This window comes from Panthera leo, chromosome B1 (genome assembly GCF_018350215.1).
Source record: "Panthera leo isolate Ple1 chromosome B1, P.leo_Ple1_pat1.1, whole genome shotgun sequence".
Taxonomy (NCBI): domain Eukaryota; kingdom Metazoa; phylum Chordata; class Mammalia; order Carnivora; family Felidae; genus Panthera; species Panthera leo.
In genome coordinates, this window is record NC_056682.1 from 172,545,188 (window position 1) to 172,565,353 (window position 20,166).

At 37.3% G+C, this 20,166-nt stretch overlaps 2 protein-coding genes across 3 annotated transcripts in view; both read left to right on the forward strand.

Annotated features, from left to right (window-relative positions):
* TLR6 (toll like receptor 6) overlaps positions 1-9,505 on the forward strand; it is a 43,527-nt gene extending 34,022 nt beyond the window's left edge. Inside the window, exon 2 of the transcript XR_006201983.1 lies at positions 9,430-9,505. The gene's annotated coding sequence lies outside the window, so the exon portion shown is untranslated. The remainder of the gene's footprint in view (positions 1-9,429) is intronic.
* TLR1 (toll like receptor 1) overlaps positions 1-13,525 on the forward strand; it is a 47,538-nt gene extending 34,013 nt beyond the window's left edge. For both annotated transcript variants that reach the window (XM_042936618.1, XM_042936617.1), the window contains exon 2: positions 9,430-13,525. In XM_042936618.1, the coding sequence (XP_042792552.1) occupies positions 9,497-11,866 (2,370 nt within the window). In that variant the 5' untranslated portion in view covers positions 9,430-9,496 and the 3' untranslated portion in view covers positions 11,867-13,525. The remainder of the gene's footprint in view (positions 1-9,429) is intronic.
* The last annotated feature ends 6,641 nt before the right edge of the window (positions 13,526-20,166 follow it).

A 20,166-nucleotide genomic window follows, 5' to 3' on the forward strand; every position in this document is an offset into this window, starting at 1 on the left:
GGCCTGAGTCTTTTTTGAATTTGGCTATGATATCCCTTGTTGATGGACAGTTTTTGTTGAACCTAATGGGAGTCCTCTGTGCTTTCTGGATTTTAATGTCTGTGTCTTTCCCCAGGTTAGGAAAGGTTTCCACTATGATTTGCTCACATAACCGTTCTACCCCTTTTTCTCTCTCTTCATCTTCTGGGACCCCTCTGATTCTGATGTAGTTCCTTTTTAATGAGTCACTGATTTCTCTAATTCTTAAATTGTGCTCTTTTGCCTTAGTCTCCCTCTTTTTTCTGCTTCATTGTTCTCCATAAGTTTTTCCTCTCTATTGCTGATTCTCTGCTCTGCCTCAACCATCCTTGCTGCTGTGGCATCCATCAAGATGGCAGCCGGGTTATAGCATTTTTTATTTCATTCTGACTAGCTTTTATCTCCGCAGAAAGGGATTCTAATCTGTTTTCAATCCCAGCTGGTATTCTTATTATCGTGATTCTAAATTCTGGTTCAGACATCTTGCTTGTATCTGTGTTGATTAAGTCCCTGGCTGTCCTTTCTTCCTGTTCTTTCTTTTGGGGTGAATCCCTTCATTTTGTAATTTTGAAGGAAGAAAAGGAATTAATAAGGTAAAAAAGATTAAAATTAAAAAATTAAGAACAACACAAAAAAATCAAATAAAGGATGCTAAATCTTAGGTGTGTCCTGATTTGGTTGTTGAAAGGAGCTTGATAGGTTAGAGAAAAAAAAGGGAAAGAAAAGAAAAGAAAAGAAAAGAGGAAAATGCTTGCAAATTTGAAAAAAATGAATACAATTAAATTGAGTAAAATGAAATAATGGAAGTAAAAAATAAAATTTGAAAATTTCACAAAAAAGTAAAAAGATATAGTAGAGAAAAATTAAAGAAAAATATTTTTAATGGAATGGAAACTAAAAATAATTTTTTTCTCTTTTTGTATTCAAGAATAAGAAAAGAAAAAAAAATTGGATAGATGGACCAGCAAAAAGACTGAAGTATGATTGAAATTACATCGATTTCCCCTGGAAGTCGAACTATGAAGCACTTTATAATCTGTAAACTAAGCAGGTGGAGAGACTTGTGTCGTTCTTGAAGAGTGAGGTTGGCCAAGTTGGGCAGAGCTCAGTGTAATGGCTCCATTTTCCGCTAGAAGGCACTGCGTAGCTTACTGGGATGGATTGTTGTGGCACTTGTAGGTGTGTATGCACATGCGCAGGAGGGGTGAAGATGGCATCACCCAGCTGCCCAGTCTCTAGTATCAGAACTCTGTACTTATAGTTTGTCTCTGTACTCTTTCCGACCAGCAGTTGCACACCCTTCCTTTGTCTCCAGCTTTCCCCTCCCTGTTTTTATATTATTCTTGCTTCCTTTCCCTTATGTTCATCTGTTTTGTATCTTAAATTCCACATATAAGTGAAATCGTATATTTGTCTTTCTCTGACTTATTTCACTTGCCATAATACAATCTAGTTCCAGCCATGCTGTTGCAAATGGCAAGACTTCATTATTTTTCATTGCCAGGTAACATTCCATTGAATATATATGCCACACCTTTATCCATTCATCAGCTGATGGACATTTGGCCTCTTTCCATAATTTGGCTATTTTCGATAGTGCTGCTATAAACATGGGGGTGCAGGTGCCCCTTCAAATCAGCATTTTTGTATCCTTTGAATGAATACCTATTAGTGCAATTGTTGGGTCATAGAGTAGTTCTATTTTTTTTTGAGGAACCTCCATACTGTTTTCTAGAGTGGCTGCACCAGTTTGAATTCCCACCAGCAGTGCAAAAGGGTTCATCTTTCTCTGCATCCTCACCAACATCTGTTGTTGCCTGAGTTGTTAATTTTAGCCATTCTGACAGGTGTGAGGTGGTATCTTATTGCGGTTTTGATTTTCATTTCCCTGATAATAAGTGATGTTGAGCATTTTTCATGTGTCTTTTAGCCACCTGGAGGTCTTCTTTGGAAGAAGAGAAGGAAAGAAAATCTTTTGCCCATTTCTTCACTGGATTACTTGGGTTTATTTGGGGGGGGGTGTTGATTTTGATAAGTTTTTTATAGATTTTGGATACTAACCCTTTACCTAATATGTCATTTGCAAATATCTTCTCCCATTCTGTCGGTTCCCTTTTAGTTTTGCTGATTGTTTCCTTCGCTGTGCAGAAGCTTTTTATCTTGATGAGGTCCCAATGGTTCATTTTGCTTTTGTTTCCCATACTTCCAGAGACACATCAAGTAAGAAGTTATGGGACTGAGGTCAAAGAGGTTGTTGCCTGTTTTCTCCTCTAGGATTTGGATGGCTTCCTGTCTTACGTTTAGGTATTTCATCCATTTTGAGTTTATTTTTGTGTATGGTGTAAGAAAGTGGTCCAGTTTTCCCAACACTATTTGCTGAAGAGACTTTTCTTTTCTATTGGATATTTTTTCCTGCTTTGTCAAAGATTAGTTGGTCATAGGTTTGTGGGTCTATTTCTGGATTCTGGAAAACTATTCTGGGTTCTTGATCTATGTGTCTGTTTTTGTGCCAGTACCAGACTGTCTTGATGATTACAGCTTTGAAATACAGCTTGAAGTCTGGAATTGTGATGCCTCCAACTTTGGTTATCTTTTTCAGGATTGATTTGGCTATTTGGGGTCTATTATGGATCCATACAAATTCTAGTATTGTTTGTTTGAGCTCTGTGAAAAATGCTATTGGTATTTTGATAGGTATTGCATTAAATGTGTACACTGTTTTGGGTAGTATAGACATTTTAACAATATTTATTCTTCCAATCCACGAGCGTGGAATGTTTTTCCATTTTTTGTGTCTTCTTTAATATCTTTCATCAGCTTTCTATAGTTTTCAGTGTATAGATTTTTCACCTCTTTGGTTAGGCTTATTCCTAGGTATTTTATGTTTTTTGGTGCAATTGTAAATGGGATCGATTCCTTGATTTCTCTTTCTGCTGCTTCCTTATTGGTGTACAGAAATGCAACTGAGGGGCACCTGGGTGGCTCAGTCAATTAAGCATCTGATTTCAGTTCAGGTCATGATCTCGCAGTTCGTGTGTTCAAGCTCCGTGTTGGGCTCTGTACTGACAGCTCAGAGCCTGGAGTCTCCTTTGGATTCTGTGTCTCCCTCTCTCTCTGCCCCTCCCCTGCTCATGCTCTGTCTCTCTAGCTCTCTTAAAAATAAATAAAACATTTAAACATTTTTTTATAAAACCACACTAAAAAAGTGCAACCGATTTCTGTAATTGATTTTATATCCTGCAACTTTCCTGAGTTACATATTAGTTCTAGCAGGACTTGATAAGAGTCTTCTGGGTTTTCCACATAGGGTATCATGTCATCTGCGAAGAGTGAAACTTTGAATTCCTTCTTGCCAATTTAGATGCCTTTTATTTCTTTGCATTGTCCAATTTCTGAGGCTAGGACTTCTGGTACTATGTTGACTAACAGTAGTGAGAGTGGACATCCTTGTCGTGTTCCTGACCTTAGGGGGAAAGCTCTCAGTTTTTCCCCATTGAGGATGATATTAGGGGTGTGTCTTTTGTATATGGCTTTTATGATCTTGACGTATGATCTCTCTATCCCTACTTTCTTGAGGGTTTTTATTAAGAAAGGATGCTGTATTTTGTCAAATGCTTTCTCTGCATCTCTTGAGAGGATCATGTGATTCTTATCCTCTCTTTTATTAATGTGATATATCACATTGACTGATTTGCAGATATTGAACAAGACCTGCAGCCCAGGAATAAATCCCACTTGATCGTGGTGAATATTTCTTTTAATGAATTGTTGGATCCAGTTTGCTAGTATCTTGTTGAGAAATTTTCCATCTATGTTCATCAGAGAAATTGGTCTATAATTCTCCTTTAGTGGAGTCTTTGGTTTTGGAATCGAGGTAGTGCTGGCCTCAAAGAATGAGTTTGGATGTTTTCCTTCCATTTCTATTTTTTGGAACAGCTTCAAGAGAATAGGTGTTTACTCTTCTTTATATGTTTGGTGGAATTCCCCAGGAACGCCATCTGGCACTGGACTCTGTTTGGAAATTTTTGATTACTGATTGAATTTCTTTACTCGTTATAGGGTCTGTTCAAATTTTCTACGTCTTCTTGTTTCAGTTTTGGTAGTTTACATGTTTCTAGGAATTTGTCCATTTCTTCCAGATTGCCCATTTGTTGGCCTATAATTGTTCATAATATTCTCTTATTATTTTTTGTATTTCTGAGGTGTTGGTTGTGATCTCTCCTCTTTCATTTGTGATTTTATTTATTGGGGCCCTTTCCTTTTTCTTTTTGATCAGTCAGGCTAGGCATTTACCTGTTTTGTTAATTCTTTCAAAGAACCAGCTCCTGGATTTGTTGACCTGTTCTACTGCTTTTTTAAAAATTTTGATATCATTGATTTCTCCTCTAATCTTTATCATTTCCCTTCTTCTTCTGGTTTTGGGTATTATTTGCTGTTCTTTTTCTGGCTCTTTAAGGTATAAGATTAGGTTATGTATTTGAGACTTTCTTCCTTCTTTAGGAAGTCCTGGATTGCTGTATACTTCCCTCATATGACTGCCTTTGTTGCATCCTAAACGATTGGGGCTGTTGTGTTTTCATTTTTATTGGCTTTCACATACTTTTTAATTTCCTCTTTAATTTCTTGGTTAACCCATTCATTCTTTACTAGGTTGTTCTTCAATCTCCAAGTATTCATGGTCTTTCCATTTTTTCTTGTGATTTGTTTCAAGGTTCATAGCATTGTGGCCTGAAAATATGCAAGGTATGATCTCGATCTTTTTTACTTGTTGAGGGCTGATCTGTGTCCCAGTATGTGATCTATTCTGGAGAATATTCCATGTGCATTTGAGAAGAATGTGTATTCTGCTGCTGTAGGATAAAATGTTCTGACTGTATCTGTTAAGTCTATCCAGTCAAGTGTATCATTCAAAGCCCTTCTTTCCTTCTTGATTTTCTGCTTAGATGATCTGTCCATTGCTGTATGTGGGGTGTTGAATTCCCTGCTATTATGGTATTGTTATCAATGAGTGTCTTTATGTTTGTGATTAATTGATTTATATATTTGGGGGCTTCATGTTGGGGACATAAATTGTTACAATTGTTAGATCTTGGTGGATAGACCCCTTAATTATGATATAATACCCTTATTCATCTCTTGTTACGGTCTCTATTTTAAAATCTAGATCGTCTGATATAAGTATGGCTGCTCCAGCTTTCTTTTAATGACCATTAGCATGATAAGACTGTTCTCCATCCCCTTCCTTTCAATCTGCAGGTGTCTCTAGGTCTAAAATGGGTCTCTTATAAGCAGCATATAGATGGGTCTTGTTTTCTTATCCATTCTGATACCCTATGTCTTTTGATTGGAGCATTTAGTTTATTGACATTTAGAGTGAGTACTTAAGATATGAATTTAGTGCCAGTGTGTTGCCTGTAGAATTGGTGTTTCTGGTGATGTTCTCTGGTCCTTTCTAGTCTTTGTTGCTTTTGTTTTTTTTTTTGTTTTGTTTCATCTTTTCTCTATTCAAGGAGTCCCCCTTAAAATTTTTTGCAGGGTTGGTTTAGTGGTCATGAACTTCTGTAGTTTTTGTTTGTCTGGGAAACTATCTCTCTTTGTATTTTGTTTGCTTTTTTTTAAAAAATTTTTTAATGTTTATTTATTTTTGAGACAGAGAGAGACAGAGCATGAACAGGGGAGGAGCAGAGAGAGAGGGAGACACAGAATCTGAAACAGGCTCCAGGTTCTGAGCTGTCAGCACAGAGCCTGATGCGGGGCTTGAACTCACGGACTGTGAGATCATGACCTGAGCTGAAGTCGGACGCTTAACTGACCAAGCCACCCAGGCGCCCCTCTCTTTGTATTTTGAATGACAGTCTTGCGGGATAAAGAATTCTTGGCTGCATATTTTCCCTCTTCAGTACATTGAATAGATCCTGCCACTCCTTTCTGGCCTGCTAAGTTTCTGTGTATAGGTCTACTGTGAACCAGATATGTCTTCTCTTATAGGTTAAGTACTTTTTTCCCCTTGCTGCTTTCATAATTCTTTCTTTGTCTGTGTATTTTGTGTATTTGACTATGATATGCCTTGTTGATGGTCAATTTTTGTTGAATCTAATGGGAGTTCTCTGTGCTTCTTGGATTTTGGTGTTGGTGTCCTTGACCAGATTAGGAAAATTTTCCACTGTAATTTGCTCACAGAAACCTTCTGCCCCCTTTTTTCTCTCTTCATCTTATGGGACTCCTATGATTCAGATGTTATTCCTTTTTAATAAGTCACTGAGTTCTCTAAGTCTTATATCATGCACTTTCGCCTCTGTTTCCCTCTTTTTTTCTACTTCATTACTCCATAATTTTGTCTTATATATTGATGATTCGCTGCTCTGCTTCATCCATTTTTGCCATTGTGGCATGGATTTGAGATTGCATCTTGGTTACAGCATTTTTAATTTCATCCTGACCAGATTTTACTTCTTTTATCTCCACAGAAAGTGATTCTATGCTTTTCTCAACCCCAACTAGTATTCTTTTTGCCACCGTTCTATATTCTAGTTCATACATTTTGCTTACATCTGCGTTGATTAAGCCCCTGACTGTCATTTCTTCTGCTCTTTCTTTTGGGGTGAATTTCTTTGTTTTATCATTTTGGAGGAAGAAAAAAAAACTAATAAAATAAAGTAAAAATTAAAAAATTAAAAGCAAAACAAATCAAATAAAGGAAACTAGATCCTAGCTGTGTTTTGGTCTGCTTGTTGAAAGAAGCTTGATAGAATACAGAAAAATTGGAAAGAAAAGAAAGAAAAGGAAAAAACGTTAAGAAAATTTTAAATTCAAAAAATTATGTAGTAAAATAGAATAAAATGAAATCAAGAAAATGAAATAGAATAAAAGTTTAAAAATAATAAAAAATAATGTAAATAATTAAACATTTTAATTAAAAAAAATAAAATAAAAATAAAATTTTCTCTTTATACAAGACAAAGAAAAAGAAAAAAACAATTTAAGCAAAAAAAAAAAAAAAATGAATAAATGAACCAGCAAACACAGTGAAACTTGAATGAAATTAAATTCAGTTTCCCCTAGAACTGAAACTATGAACTATGTCCTAGAACTGGACACTTTGCAGATGGAGTGACTTATGCTCATCTTCTAGAGGTTGTTCTTGGAGAGCACAGTTGGGCGGGGCTTGGTGTAACATCTGCCTTCTCCACTAGGTGGTGCTGCTTAGCTTACTGGCGTGGATCAGCATGGCGGGCATGCTCATGCCCATGTGCATGCATGGGAGAGGTGGAAATGGCTTCACTCAGCTCCCTATTCTCTGGCACAGGAACTTCACGCTCTCACTGATCCATAATCAAGCACCCCTTCTTTGTCTCAGACCTCTGTCCATTCCCTGCCTCTAACCTGTCGGTGTCCAAGCTATCCACCTCCCAGGTGGCACCTCTTTCCAGAGTTTTATCTTAGATGGGGTTGTGTTTCAAAACCCCACACTTCAGAGATCTATGCAGCTTGGATCCACACTGACTCTCTGGGGGAGGGTCTTGCTGAACAATGGCCAGGTACCGACTTGCCCCAGAAAACATTCATGAGATCACACAGTGGCAGAAGTTCAGAGATTATGGTATATCACAACACACAACTAGTGCCAGGTTTCATCCCACTCTGGAGTCATTTTCCCAATCCCAGCAAACATGGCTGCTCTCCAGGGTCCGCTGGGAACTTTGCCTTTGGGGAGGCTTTATGGCCTCTACCAAATGGTTTCCAAGCAGGGGAACCATTTCTCCCCATTGCACAGGGACTCCTCAGAAGCTGCTGCCTGCATCTGGGGATTCACCCTACTTCCTTACCGGAGCATCACCAGGCACTGAACTCCAGAACTTCAGACTTTGTGCTCCATTGTTTATAGAATCTTGGTGTTATTGAAACTCTCCTTTCTCCCCATCAGTGGTTTTGGGTAACACATTTCTTGTTCAGTCCTCTGTATTTCCACTCTTTCTTTCTCTCTCCTACTACTTTCGGGCAAGTATTTTTCCTTCACTCTCCTGATGCACTGCAGTCTCCTCCTTTCTCTATCTTCTGTCTGCAAAAAGATCTCCTTACCCTCTGTGGCTTTTCTCTCCCCCAGTTCACCTCTCCACACCGTGTACCTGCTGAGTTCTGTGGCTCAGGTTATGCAGATTATTGTGTTAATCCTCAGATCAATTTTCTAGGTGTACAAAATGGTTTGGTGCTGATCTAGCTTCATTGCAGAGATGAGACAAGCTGAGGGTCTTCGTGCTGCTCCACCATCTTATATCCTCCCTTCCTACCATTATTCTTGATTCATTTACTCTGCTTAAGTTTTCCATGTCATTTACTACTCCGTGAAATTACATTTAGTCATTTGTTTTCTGTCTACCCACCAGAGAATAAACCCCTTGAGAATTAGGGCTTTATTTTGTTCACGGCTTTATCTCTAGCTCCTAAAACATGGCCAGTAGATTATCAATAAATACTGGATGAATAAACAAATGGATGAATAAATGGATTTTGAGAGACCTTTAGTTATCTAATTACCTTTTGAATAATACCAAAGTTAGGCATGAAGCCATGTGTAAATAGTAGAAAGTAATGCAAGAAAGCCTGAATTCAACCCCATGTGAAAGGAACTCTTAAGAAAGCCATGAGGTGGTGCATGTCAAAAGTAGAAAACATACCAGCTGTGAATCCTAGCTTGAATTCTATATGATCTTGGGAAGGTTGTGGTCAGTGGACTTTCCATAAATATGTAAAACTACCTGTATTAGTTTCCTGTGGCTGCTATAACAAATTACCATACACTTGGTGGCTAAAAACAACAGAAATTTATTCTCTCATGGTTCTGGAGACCAGAAGTCTAAAATCAAGGTGTTGGTAGCACTAAGCTCTCTCTAAAGCCTCTTTCAGCTTCTGGTAGCTGTCGGCATTCCTTGGTTTGTGGCTGTATCTGCTCCAATTTCTGCCTCCGTCTTCAGATGGCCTTCTCTGTGTCTCTATTATCTCCATCAAATATCCCTCTGCTTTTCTCTTATAAGAACGCTTGTCACTGGATTTAGAGACCACCCGGATAATCCAGGATGATCCCCTCATCTAAAGATCCTTAACTTAGTCATCTCTACAAAGATCCTTTTTCCAAATTAGGTAATAGTCACAGTTTCTGGTGATTAGGACAGAGTTACAAGGTGTATATCTTTTGGGTGACATCACCATTCAACCCATTACACCATGCATATTAAAAGTTATTTGATTAGAGGTAGTATAATTGTTTATCAATATGTGTATTTCCCTGGTTTCAGATTGTGTGACTTCAAAGAATGTAGACTTCATTTTATGAGTCCCTAGGAAAAAATGTTTCATGCCAGTCATGCCTAGTTTAATACAATTATTTAAAGTGGATTTTTTTTTTCTTTTTAGGATTTGTACCTGTATCAAGATGCTCTAAAGGATAACAACTATTCTTAGGAATGTCTAATATTACAAAATGATGAAAACTAACTCTAGCATCTTCCATTTTGCCATCATCTTCATGTTAATACTTGAGACCAAAATCCAACTGACTGATGAAAGTGAATTTTTGGTTGACAGATCAGAATCAAGTCTCTTTCATGTTCCCAAAAACCTATCCCTGAAAACAACAATCTTAAATATATCACAAAACTATATATCTGAGCTTCGGACTTCTGACATCGTATCACTGTCAAAGCTAAGGATTTTGATAGCTTCTCATAACAGAATTCAATATCTTGATATTAGTGTTTTCAAATTCAACCAGGAATTGGAATATTTGGATTTGTCCCACAATGAATTGTGGAAGATTTCTTGCCATCCTACTGTGAATCTCAAGCATTTAGACCTCTCATTTAATGCATTTGTTGGCCTACCCATATGCAAAGAGTTTGGCAATATGTCTCAACTAGAATTCCTGGGGTTGAGTGCCACACAATTACAAAAATCTAGTGTGCTACCAATTGCTTCTTTGCATATAAGTAAGGTTTTACTGGTCTTAGGAGACACTTATGGGGAAAAAGAAGACCCTGAGAGCCTTCAAAACTTTAATATAGAAAGTCTACACATTATTTTCCCCACAAGAAAAGAATTCAGTTTTATTTTGGATGTATCAGTCAGCACAGCAGTAAGTCTGGAACTTTCCAATATCAAATGTGTGCTAGATGATAACGGGTGTTCTTATTTCCAAAATGTTCTGTTAAAACTTCAGAACAACTCAAGGTTATCAAATCTTACTTTAAACAACATTGAAACAACTTGGAATTTTTTCATTATGATCATCCAGTTGGTTTGGCATACAAGCATAAAGTATTTCTCAATTTCAAATGTAAAACTACAAGGTCACCTTGACTTCAGAGATTTTGATTATTCGAACACTTCACTGAAGGCCTTCTCTATACACCAAGTGGTCACTGATGTGTTCAGTTTTCCACAAAGTTATATCTATGAAATCTTTTCAAATATGAACGTCCAAAATTTCACAGTGTCTGGTACACATATGGTCCACATGGTTTGTCCATCCCAAATTAGCACATTTTTATATTTGGATTTTTCTAATAATCTCTTAACAGACGTGGTTTTCAAAAATTGTGGAAATTTGGCTAACTTAGAGACACTTAGTTTACAAATGAATCAATTAAAAGAACTTGCAAGTATAGTTTATATGACCAAAGAGATGAAGTCTCTACAACAATTGGATGTTAGTCAGAATTCTCTAAGGTATGATAAAAATGAAGGAGATTGCTCTTGGACTACAAGTTTATTAAGTTTAAATATGTCTTCAAATATACTTACTGACTCTGTTTTCAGATGTTTACCTCCTAAGATCAAGGTACTTGATCTTCACAATAACCAAATAAGAAGCATTCCTAAACCAATCATGAAACTAGAAGCTTTGCAAGAACTCAATGTTGCCTCCAATTCCTTAGCCCACCTTCCTGACTGTGGAGCTTTTAGCAGCCTTTCTGTACTGATCATTGACCATAATTCAATTTCCAACCCATCAGCTGATTTCTTCCACAGCTGCCAGAAGATTAGGTCCATAAGAGCAGGAAACAATCCATTCCAATGCACCTGTGAGCTAAGAGAATTTATCCAGAGTATAGGCCAAGTATCAAGTGAAGTGGTAGAGGGTTGGCCTGATTCTTATAAGTGTGACTATCCAGAAAGCTATAAAGGAACCCCACTAAAGGACTTTCGTGTGTCTCAGTTATCCTGCAACACAGCTCTGCTGCTTGTCACCATTGGGGTCACTCTGTTGGTGTTGACTGTTACTGTGACTGCCCTCTGTATGTACTTTGATCTGCCCTGGTATCTCAGGATGGTGTGTCAGTGGACCCAGACCCGGCACAGGGCAAGGAACCTACCCTTAGAAGAACTCCAAAGAACCCTTCAGTTCCATGCTTTTATTTCATATAGTGGGCATGATTCTGTGTGGGTGAAGAGTGAATTACTACCAAACCTAGAAAAAGAAGACCTAAGGATTTGTCTCCATGAGAGAAACTTTGTTCCTGGCAAGAGCATTGTGGAGAATATCATCAACTGCATTGAGAAAAGTTACAAGTCCATTTTTGTTTTGTCTCCCAACTTTGTTCAGAGTGAGTGGTGTCATTATGAACTCTACTTTGCCCACCACAATCTATTTCATGAAGCTTTTGATAACTTAATTTTGATCTTGCTGGAGCCTATTCCACAGTATTCCATTCCCAGCAGCTATCACAAGCTCAAAAATCTCATGGCACGAAGGACTTATTTGGAATGGCCCAAGGAGAAGAGCAAACATGGACTTTTTTGGGCTAACCTAAGAGCAGCTATTAATATTAAATTGATGGAGCAAGCAAAATAAATAGATCACACATAGATCAAAAAATATATGTGTGCTGCTTTTGGAAAAATGTTGCTGCTTTTGGAAGTTCCAACAATGACTTTATTTTCATCAACACAAATCTAAATGCAATTTTGAATGTGTGATGCAGATAAACACATGTACTTTCAGGCTCCAGTTCACCATTTACATATGGCAATGAAAATTAATGAACTAATTGTAAACAGTTAATGTCTAACACATGAAGAATTCATTTTTTCTTTTCTTCTCCCTCCCTCCCTCCCTTCCTTCCTTCCTTCCTTCCTTCCTTCCTTCCTTCCTTCCTTCTTTCCTTCCTTCCTTCCTTCCTTCCTTCCTTCCTTCCTTCCTTCCTCTAGCCCTGAATTCATTGAATTCGTCATGTAATCAAGAGAAGTAGCTGTTTATACAACTTTAGTTTCTATAGCAGATATCTATAGCTGTTGATGCCCTTCTCATTTCTACTCAAGTTTGCCCCTGCGTGTTGAAAGCTACTTATTGCTAATGCTGTAGGCTCTTTGCCTGAAGGATTTTCTCCTGGCCATGGTGGCACTTTGCTCACACAAAGGGCAGTTTAGAAATGCTGGATATTTTTCTTGGAGGGAGCTCTCAACCAATGTCAGGAGAACTGGCAGATAAATACCCCAAATTTCTCACCCATTTTGGGGATAAATCTGGGGTGTGCTTTATACTATCCCTGAGTTCCCCAGTAGAATGGAATTCTAATTCTCCATGGTAGAAACAGCTTAATAAATGTATTTTTTATTGGCTTCCTTTCTATGCTTATCTCATATCCTCATTTCTTCAAGGGTGTTTCCTGAGATCACCTCTGAAATAAACTACTTGTAGTTGAATAATTGTCTCAGGGTCTGCATTTGGAGGAACCCAAACTAAGACTGAGTTACATCTCAGGTCAAATGGAAATTCTGAGTCTGTTTTTTTTTTTTTTTTGTGGCTGGATATCTTGCTGAGATTCTAGCTGCCTAACCTAGCATGCACAGGTGACTTTACTCCTTTGATCAGAAGGAGGAATACAGTCCACATGTACTGTTTCTATACATAGTATTCTTGTCTTTAGGAACTATTAAACTAGGGCATGAACAGATTAGAACATTGCAAGGAATGGGCCATGTTAGATATGTTTTCTAGCACAATTTTATCAGATTTTTTTAATATTCATGAATAATTCTCCCTGTCTATCCTTTTAGTCTAACTGCTAGCTCTGGGCAGGTGTAGTCAGAGAGCATCTTGTCATAGCTGCACCATGTATCTCTCAGTTTATGCCCTGTGGCTTCATTAATAGCACTGCACATGATATTTGTAGAAGCCTGTTAAACCATTCTGATAGATGCATAAACCTGGAAGTGCCAGAGGTATACCTTGAGGAGATTTTTTGACCACTTAAGGGATGGGACCTATTAGATAAATATTGCTGTCTTTTATTCTTGGGTAAACATAATTATGTTCTACACCATTCCTCGATGAGTTCCTGGTGGGACTGAGGCTTACTCACTCTGAGATTTGCTTTTCTTTCTTCTTTGTTTCATTCTTCTCAGTCTCCTTACTCTTGAGCCCTGAGACTACTTCTCCAAACAAATGACCTGCACCCAAAGCTCTTATCTCAGTCTCCACTTTTGGAAGAATAAACCAAAATAACACTTACCTATACTAGTTGCTTCTTGCCCTAATTTACTTAAAGTCGATAAGAGCATATTACATAAAGCCAGAGAAGTAAAATAAAAATCAATGAAGCAAAAATATAAAATGGTATTTCAGAACCATTTAGATTCTTAGAAGTGAAGGTTTTTTCACTGGGCACTGAAGGAAGACTTTAACTTTGGATTTTTCAAAGTATGATGATGAAGAATGGAAAGGCCATTCTAAATAGAGAGATGAAGAGAACAAAGATTGGAATACCCAGGCCTATTTTGGGACTAGTGTCCCAATTTGACTTGGTCATGTAATTTATGAAAAACAACAGTGAGATATAAGCATGAAAAGTTAGACTAAGATCATGTCAAAGATCCTGAAAAGTTAAGCTATGGAGTTAGAACTTAGGGATATAGAAAAGTCATCATTTAAATTCCTATGAGGTATTATAGCAGAAAGGAAACTAAAACCATGAAATATATGCTTAAAAATGTATAAAAGCTTTTGTTCTCTAATGGAAATTGCAACAGTTGTTAGGACTGAATTTTTCTGTTTTCTCTAGGATGATTGCACTTCCTGTATTGAACTTCAAGATTTCATAACCAAGCTTCAATACTTAGCACTAGTTGTGTATTAGTTTGCTAGGGCTGGTGTAAAACAGTGCTACAATCTGAGTGGCCTAACCAATAGAAAGGTACTGGCTCACAGTTCTGAAGGCTTGATGTCCAATATCAAGGTCTTGGCAGTGTTGGTTCCTTTCGAGGGGTGGGAGGGAAGGATCTGTTTCAGGCCTCTTCTCCTTGGCTTATAGATGACCATATTTCTGTCTTTGTCTTCCCTCTATGTATGTCTGTTTCCAAACTCCCCCACACCTTTAAAAAAAAGATTTTATTTTTAAATAATCTCTACACCCAATGTGAGGCTTAACGTACAATCCTGAGATCATATACTCTACTGACTGGGCCAGCCAGATGCTCCAAATTTCCCTTCTTTTAAATAAGGATGCCAACAATATTGTATTAGAGACCATTATAATGACCTCATCTTAACTGATAACATCTACAACAACCTTATATCCAAAAAGGTCACGTTCTGAGGTACAGGGGTTTAAGCCTTCAACAAATGAATTTTGGGGAGCAAAATTCAACCCATTGCATCTTGCAAGTATAAAAAATCCTTAAAGAGAGAAATAGAGTCAGTTAAAGTTTATCTAACAAATTCAACATTTTAAGAATAGCAGTTATGTCAGTCCTGAATATAAATATCTAATCTCATAAATATTTTTAAGGGGGCTGCTAGAAGTTGAAATTGTATTGGTGGAATCCAAAGAATTCCAAGTTGGAAGATGAAGAATTCAGGTCAGGTCAAAGTATGAACAAATATATAGTAATGAAAATAATAAAGATTTCACAGGTAAATGAGAAAAAATATTGCAGAATGGGTAAATATTCAAGCACTGATTCAGAACATTTGGGTTTCAGTTCTAGCTCATTACTTCCACTGCTTACTTGCAAAGACCTTGAACAATTTACTTAAACTTTCTAGGCCTAAATTTCATTATTTGTAAAATATGCCCTTAGAGTACCTAGCCAAGACCTTTAGATTTTGGTATGAATTAAAGACTGGTTACAATATGTGCCCCAACTGCACAGTTCACCTGGGCAAGGTTTCCAAATGGTTCTATTGAAGCCTTTTTCCTAGGATTGAGGTAAGAGGGAGCACATCTGATCTCTTCTTCAGGATAAATAGAACTCATAATACACCCCAAACTCTCCAAAAATCCTCTTCTAATCTTTAACTCCTCTCAGACTCTCCAACCCCATTTGTTGGCTATAAGTCAGCAAAGGGTTACAAAACCAGTTATCTAATCTCACACTTCACTCCAGAAGCCTTAACCAAATTGAGATTAAAATAGTACCATTTTTATCAGCCTGTTATACTAATGAGATTGCAGTCAAATGGGCATTTTATATAGTGATAATAGGAGGGCAAAGTTTTTTGGGAATATATATTAAGGGCTTTAAAATAATCATGTTCTTTGACCTGTAATTATACTTCCAAAAATCCAGTCTAAGGAAGTAAGTTGAAATGTGGACAAAGTATGTTAATTGCAGAGTCATTGTTAACAGCGAAAAATTTGAAACATTCTAAATTTCTAACAATGGAGGAATATACTGTGTTTAGTAACATATTTTATAATCATTAAAAATAGTGTATAGGGTTAAGATGATAAATTTTGTGTTATGTGGTTTTTACCACAATTTGAAAAAATAATGTATAGGAAGTTGTTTTTTTATTAATAGAGAATGCTTATATTACAATATAAATGAAAAACACAGGATACAAAATATATGTATATCAAGGTTTCATATGTTAAAAATATGTAGAGAAAGAGGTCTAGATGAAAATATACAAAACATTATCATTGCTTACCTGTGTTTGGTGCTTATTTTTGCTTTTATACTTTTCTGTACTTGAAAATTTATAACCAACAAAAGGAAATTATATCAAAACTAAGTCTTAATCAGCTCCCAGATAGAAGGCAAGAAAACAATCTGGGGAAAGACAGTGTGGAAACAACAATCTGAAAATTGTCCAGGGCACACAGAGGGGAGTTATTCCCTATTCTAGAAATGCTCCTCTGAGAGGCAGCATTCACAGAGCCTCTCCAGGAACAAAGGAGATGACTTTCCATTTCCCTACCCCGTCCCTCAGCATAAACACAGAGCCACCTGAGGGAAGCAGCTCAGAGAGGACACTGACTGTCTAACTTGCTTACACCAAGGCCCACCCCTCTGTGCTGTTGCAGGACTGTTCTCAGTTAGGCTTGCCTCAGTCCCAGTAGAGTGGGCCCCTTCCCCAGAGGACCAGCACAAACCTCTGCCCACACCATATCTCCTGACCAGAGAGTTCTGCAGGGCCTCAATTCTGGTGGAGTTGGTGTCAGGTCTCATTTCACAAGCAGACCAGAGCACATTTAGTTAATACTTGCCACATTCAGGCCAAGGACCAAACAGTGCCCATAGCAAGCAAGGAGAGCCTTTGCAGGTGACTGGCCTGAAGGATGGAGCAGCCAACACACAATAGCAGAGCACACACAGCACACACCAGAGACACTTCTTAAAGCACTAGGCCATGGGCACTATATGACCTCTCCTTCACAAGGCCATTACTTTCATGAGCAGGAGACAGAACTAGTTTTTCTAATACAGAGAAGAAGACAGAGATTTATTCAAAATGCCAAGATGGAGGAATTTATCCCAAATAAAAGACAAAATAAGGCCACAGCCAGAGCTCTAAGTGAAACATATATAAGTAACATGTCTGATGGAGAATTTAAAGCAGTAATGATGAAGATACTCACTGGGCCTGAGAAAAGAATATAAGACATCAGTGAGACATTTACCACAGAGATAAAAGAGTTAAGAAAGAATCAATCAGAGATGAAGAATGCAATAAATAAGATTGGAAATAGGTTACTGCAATGAACAGCAGACTGGAGGAAGCAAAGGAATGAATTAGTGACAAAGAAGACAAAATAATGGAAAATAATGAAGCTGAACAAAAGAGAGAATGAAGAATTATGGAACATCAGAATAGATATAGGAAACTCAGTGACATTGATATTACAGGAGTATCCAAAAGAAAAAGAGAGAAAAGGGGGGAAGAAAATTTGCTTGAGAAAATAATAGCTGAAAACTTCCCTAATTTGGGGAAGGAAATGGAGATTCAGATCCAGGAGACACAAAGAATGCCTATTAAAATCAATATAAGCAGGCCAAAAAGAAGACATATTGTAATTAAATTTGCAAAATATAGTGATACAGAAACAATTTTAAAAGCAGCAAGACAAAGGAAGTCCATAATTTATAAGGGAAAATCTATAAGTCAAGATGGATATTTCTCAACAGAAACTTGCAAGCAAGAAGGGAGTGGCATGATATCTTCAAAGTGCTGAATGGGAAAAGTCTGCAGCCAAGAATGCTCTATGCAGCAAGGCTATCATACAGAACAGAAGGAGAGATAAAGTTTCCCAGAAAAACAAAAACTAAAGGAGTTTGTGACCACTAAACCAGCTCTGCAAGAAATATTAAAGGGGACTCTGAGCATGAAGAAGAGACCAAAAGTGACAAAGACAAGAAAGGATCAGGAAAAATCTCCAGAAACAACAACAAAACAAGTAATAAAATGGAATAAATACATATCTATCAATAATTACCTGGACAAGTAATAAAATGGAATAAATACATATCTATCAATAATTACTTGGAATGTAAATGGACTAAATGCTCCAATCAAAAGACATAGGGTGTCAGAAAGGAAAAAAAAATGACCTATCTATATGCTGCCTACAAGAAACTCATTTTAGACCTGAAGACGTGTACAGATTGAAAGTGAGGGGGTGGGGCGCCTGGGTGGCTCAGGTGGTTAAACGTCTGACTTCGGCTCAGGTTATAATCATACAGTTCGTGAGTTCGAGCCCCGCATCAAGCTGTGTGCTGACAGTTCAGAGCCTGGAGTCTGCTTTGGATTCTGTGTCTCCCTCTCTCTCTGTCCCTCCCCAGCTCACTATCTGTCTCTCTCTCTCTCAAAAATAAATAAATCTTAAAAAAATATTAAAACAAAAAAGAAGGTGAGAGGGAGAAGAAACATTTAACACTCAATTGGTTGTCAAAAGAAATCCAGAGTAGCAATACTTATATTTGGACAAACTAGAGTTTAAAACAAAGACTGGGGGCACCTGGGTGACTCAGTCAGTTGAGCTTCGACTTCGGCTCAGGTCATAATCTCACTGTCTGTGAGTTCGAGCCCCGCGTCAGGCTCTTTGCTGATAGCTCAGAGCCTGGAGCCTTCTTCGGATTCTGTGTCTCCCTCTCTCTCTGACCCTCCCCCATTCATGCTCTGTCTCTCTCTGTCTCAAAAATAAACATTAAAAAAAAATTTTTAAAAAAAGCAAAGACTGTAACAGGAGACAAAGAAGGGCATTACATAATCATAAAGGGGACAATCCAACAAGAAGATAAAACAATTGTAGATATTTATGCACCCAACATGAAGCACCTATATATATAAAACATTAACAAAGGAACTAATTGATAATAACACAATAATAATAGAGGACTTTAACACCCCACTTACATGAATGGACAGATCATCCATATAGAAAATCAACAAGGAAACAATGGCATTGAATGACACACTGGACCAGATGGACATAACATATATTCAGAACATTCCATCCTAAAACAGCAGAATACACATTCTTTTCATATACATATAGACCATTCTCCAGAATAGATCACATATTAGGTCACAAAACAGGCCTCAACAAACACAAAAATATTGAAATCATACCATGCATCTTTTTGGACCACAACACTATAAAACTAGAAGTCAACCACAAGAAAAAATCTAGGAAGACCACAAATACATGGAGGTTAAATAACATGCTAGTAAACAATGAATGGGTCAACCAGGAAACCAAAGAAGAAATTTTAAAAATACATGGAAACAAATAGAAATTAAAACACAACAGTTCAAAATCTTTGGGATGTAACAAAAGTGGTCCCAAGAGGAAAGTATATAGCAATACAGGCCTATATCAGGAAGCAAGAAAAATCTCAAGTAAACAACCTAACCTTACACCAAAAGAAGCTAGAAAAAGAACAACAAATTAAGCTTAAAGCCAGAAGAAGGAAGGGAATAATAAAGAATAGAGCAGAAATAAATGATATAGAAACTAAAAAAATGCAATAGAATATAACGATGAAACCTTGGAGCTGGTTCTTTGAATCAAAATCAATAAAATTTATAAACCTCTAGCCAGACTTATCAAAAAGAAAAGAAAAAGGACCTAGATAAATGAAATCACAACTGAGAGGAGAAATAACAACCAACACCACACAAATACAATTATAAGAGAATATTATGAAAAACTATATGCCTACATTTTGGACAACCTGGAACAAATGGACAAATTCCTAGAAACATATAAACTACCAAAACTGGGGGTGTCTGGATGGCTCAATCGGTTGAGCAGCTGACTTCGGCTCAGGTCATGATCTTGCCATTTACCAGCTTGAGCCCCACATCAGGCTCTGTGTTGACAGCTCAGAGCCTGAAGCCTGCTTTGGCTTCTGTGTCTCCCTCTCTCTGCCCCATCCCCTGCTTGCCTGCTTGCACTCTGTTTCTAAAATAAATAAACATTACAAAAATTTAATTAGTAATAATAGTAAGAATAATAAAAACCCCAACAAACAAAAGTCCAGGGCCAGATGGCTTCACAGGAAGAATAAATACTTCTCAAACTGTTCCAAAAAATAGAAAAGGGAGCAAAATTTTCAAACTCATTCTATGAGGACAGCATTACCCTGATACCAAAATGAGATAAAGACTCCACTAGAAATAGAACTATAGGCCAATATCCCTGGTTAAGATGGATGCAAAAATTCTCAATAAAATACTAGCAAACTGATTCCAACAATGCATTAAAAAAAAAGTCATTCACCATAATCAAGTGGGATTTATTCCTGGGTTGCAAGCGTGGCTCAATATTCACAAATCAATCAATATGATACATCACATTAATAAAAGGAAGGATGAGAACGATATAATTATTTCAATAGATGCATAGATAAAACATTTGACAAAGT